At 46.6% G+C, this 2,984-nt stretch overlaps 1 protein-coding gene across 1 annotated transcript in view; it reads right to left on the bottom strand.

Moving 5' to 3' along the window:
- adra2c (adrenoceptor alpha 2C) overlaps positions 1 to 2,481 on the bottom strand; it is a 3,233-nt gene extending 752 nt beyond the window's left edge. Inside the window, exon 1 of the mRNA XM_068588949.1 lies at positions 1 to 2,481. This exon is cut by the window's left edge and continues 752 nt beyond it. Coding sequence (XP_068445050.1) covers positions 697 to 2,049 — 1,353 coding nt within the window. The 5' untranslated portion in view covers positions 2,050 to 2,481 and the 3' untranslated portion in view covers positions 1 to 696.
- Positions 2,482 to 2,984: the final 503 nt, after the last annotated feature.

Genomic DNA, 2,984 nt, shown 5'->3' on the forward strand with positions numbered 1-2,984 from the left:
AGTTCCCAGTGCAGTTCACACACTTTCGAGCCCCATACAGAACACCGATGCAGAAATATTCATAGTTTTTGAGGCTGAGTCTTTTTGTTTTGTTTTAAGTGAAACAGTTTTGCTACTGAAACAGTAAGCAAGGAGCCCCTTCGTCCCATTGGTCCTCATGTTGAGACTGTGACGTAATAGAAAGTTAGAGAAAAACGAAGTAAGAGACAGAGAGAGCGGATAGATTCCACTATCCAGCGTCACACGCAACGGTTGTGTGTCGATTGTCAAGGCCATCGTAATGTGTGCAGTGGATGAGGTCACATTTTAAATCAAGTGTCTCTAAAAAACTTTTCACTTCCTCTGCAGTTTATCCATGTGCATCCACTGTGGCGTGCATGCATCACAGTGACTGATATGAGTCAGTTTATTGTATTTCAGTGAAAAGCCAATGAGGAGTGGGAAATGAGCCGTGGCCTGAATCAGAGTCCAACAGCTGCTTGAATGGCATTGAATAAAAGCCTCCTCTTTGAATGAAGCCTGCATCTTAACTCCGTTTTTCTGCAGCATTCGATTAACCCTTCATTTCTAGTACAATCCCTGAACGTAAAAGGTGTGAAAACCTCGCAGTTCGGCAGTTTATCATACAGCTTAGAGCAGTTAAAAATGTTCTGCTGGGTAAAATGGCTTTTTCAACCCCGTCCATGCAGGAAGCGTTCAGAAAGAGCGTTTCCATGTCTTACAGAGGATCTTCTGGAAGGCTCTGCGAAAGTCCTGGTTAAAGATGGTGTATATAACTGGGTTCAGTGAGCTGTTACAGTAACCGATCCAGAAAAAGAATTTAAACAGCGTCTCAGGGATCTGGCAGGGCTCCCGGCAGATCCCATACAGGCTGTAGGAGAAGAAGAACGGGAACCAGCACACAACGAAAACCCCCATGACGACAGCAAGGACGAAGGTGAAACGCTTCTCCCGAGCAGCGGAGATCTTCTTCCTGTTTATGGTGCTCCGCCGTTTGCGGCGGGATGAGAACAGCTCTATGGACTTGGAACTGGCACGTGACTTCCTGCTGGAGTATTTCGAGGCAGAGCTGCTTTTCCGGCTGGACTTCCTGTCTTTCCTGTCCTCGCGATGGTGTTTAGAGGAAATGGAACTTTTCTTAGGTTTTTCGTCCGACGAGCTGCTGTCATCGAAGTCGTCCTCGTGGTCTGTCGGTGGGTGTTTGGGCTCGTTTGGTAGAGGAGATCGAACTGCCTGCTCCTGGCAGTGTCCGTTCCCACGTTCCTGGTCTTTCATGCTCCCATCCCTGCTGGACTTCAATGACCCTCCTCTGCCTGGTTCAGCTTGGTCCATCCCATTCTCCAGCGGCGAGTCCACATCCCTCTTCTTCTCGGACATTGTTCTGGTCCTGGTCTTTGCCACTTGATAGATGCGAATATAGACCAGGATCATGATGACACAGGGGGCAAAGAATGAGCCAATGCTGGAGTAGAGGATGTACCAGGTCTCATCATTCAGGATACACTGAGGACTTTCCTCATTGCTGCTTCTGTCCATTGTTATCAACGGTGGGAAGGAGATGACGGCTGAGATGAGCCACACCACCACTATCATCCCTTTAACTCTTTTAGGCGTTCTCTTTAAGTTGTACTCTACCGCCTGTGTCACTGACCAGTACCTGTCCAAACTAATAGCACACAGGTGAACAATAGAGGAGGTACAGAATAAAACATCCAGAGCCAGGTAGATGTCGCACCAAATCTTTCCAAAAAACCAGTAGCCCATGAGTTCATTTGCCAGAGAAAAGGGCATGACCAGGGTGGCCACCAGTATGTCTGCACTGGCCAGGGAGACAAGAAAAAGGTTCTGGGGTGGTTTCAGAGCTCTGCTTGTTAAAACAGCAATAACAACCAAGACGTTTCCGACTATTGTAAACATAATCAGAAAGCTGACAAGTCCGGCCAGACCCCAGATAGCCAGCGGGCTGTACTTGCTTTGGGAGGTGATATTAGAGGAGATATTTTCTGAATTCATCCCATCCTCCAGGCTAGAGCTATTAAAAAAATCCATTTTGAGTATTTTTTGGAGCAAAATATAATTATTATTTCTTTTGTATGATACAATTTGCGGAAATAATCAATATAAATATCAAATTAAGACCTCAGTGCATATTTCCTTCCTTTCATTCTAAATCTACTGCTGACGGTATTTTTCTTTTCTCCTCACCTGCGATCGTCCACCTCCTTTGCAAGGCTCTCCTTCCAACAAAAAAGAGGGAGGAAGACAGAGCGCAATATGCACAGTCTTTTAAGACCTTATTCCAAAAGCGAGCAGGATGCTCCGCAGCAGAATGTCCATAGTTGGAGAGCGGACTCCCTCCTCAACGCGTCCTCTCCCATCCCGACTGCGCCCGCATCTCTCCACCTCCGCGTCCCCGCTGTGTCCTGAGAGAGGTTTGTAACAACCACGTGTCTCTTTTTCTTTTTTTTTTCTTCTTTTTTTTTTTTTTCTTTTTTTTTTTACATTAGAAAGAAACTAGCAGGGACTTGCTCCGCAGCGGGGAAAACATATAGAGGCGACTGTTGGAGTAGATGAGATGATAAATAAGCGAAATATACTAAGAGCAAACTGTTTTTTATAGTTAATCCGTGTTTTAGGAATATTTAATAAGATCATAGTAGGCTGCCGAAGGAGCGCTTGTTTCTTGTGTTGCCAGTTTATCTGCATTGTCAGGTTCGTGGCGCGCAGCTGATCAGCGACTCTTTCCCTCCCTGCTGATTTGACTTTTGGAGGTCTGTTTCAGTTGCCCTACAAAACGCGTGCTTGCGTCCATTTTAATGGGTAGAGTCGGCAGGAGCTCTCAAGGGGAGGTCACATTGCTGTCAAAACGCACAGATTGACAGCCGCGAAGTCCCCCACCGAGCAGAAGGCGCTCTGCTATGTCCTTCTCTGCGCACACTGGAGGTCACTATTGTAACAGCCAGCCACGGAGAGACAGCCCTCAC

This window comes from Clinocottus analis, unplaced genomic scaffold, assembly GCF_023055335.1.
Source record: "Clinocottus analis isolate CAN_PGR_092001 unplaced genomic scaffold, fCliAna1.0.p SCAF_22, whole genome shotgun sequence".
Taxonomy (NCBI): Eukaryota; Metazoa; Chordata; class Actinopteri; order Perciformes; family Cottidae; genus Clinocottus; species Clinocottus analis.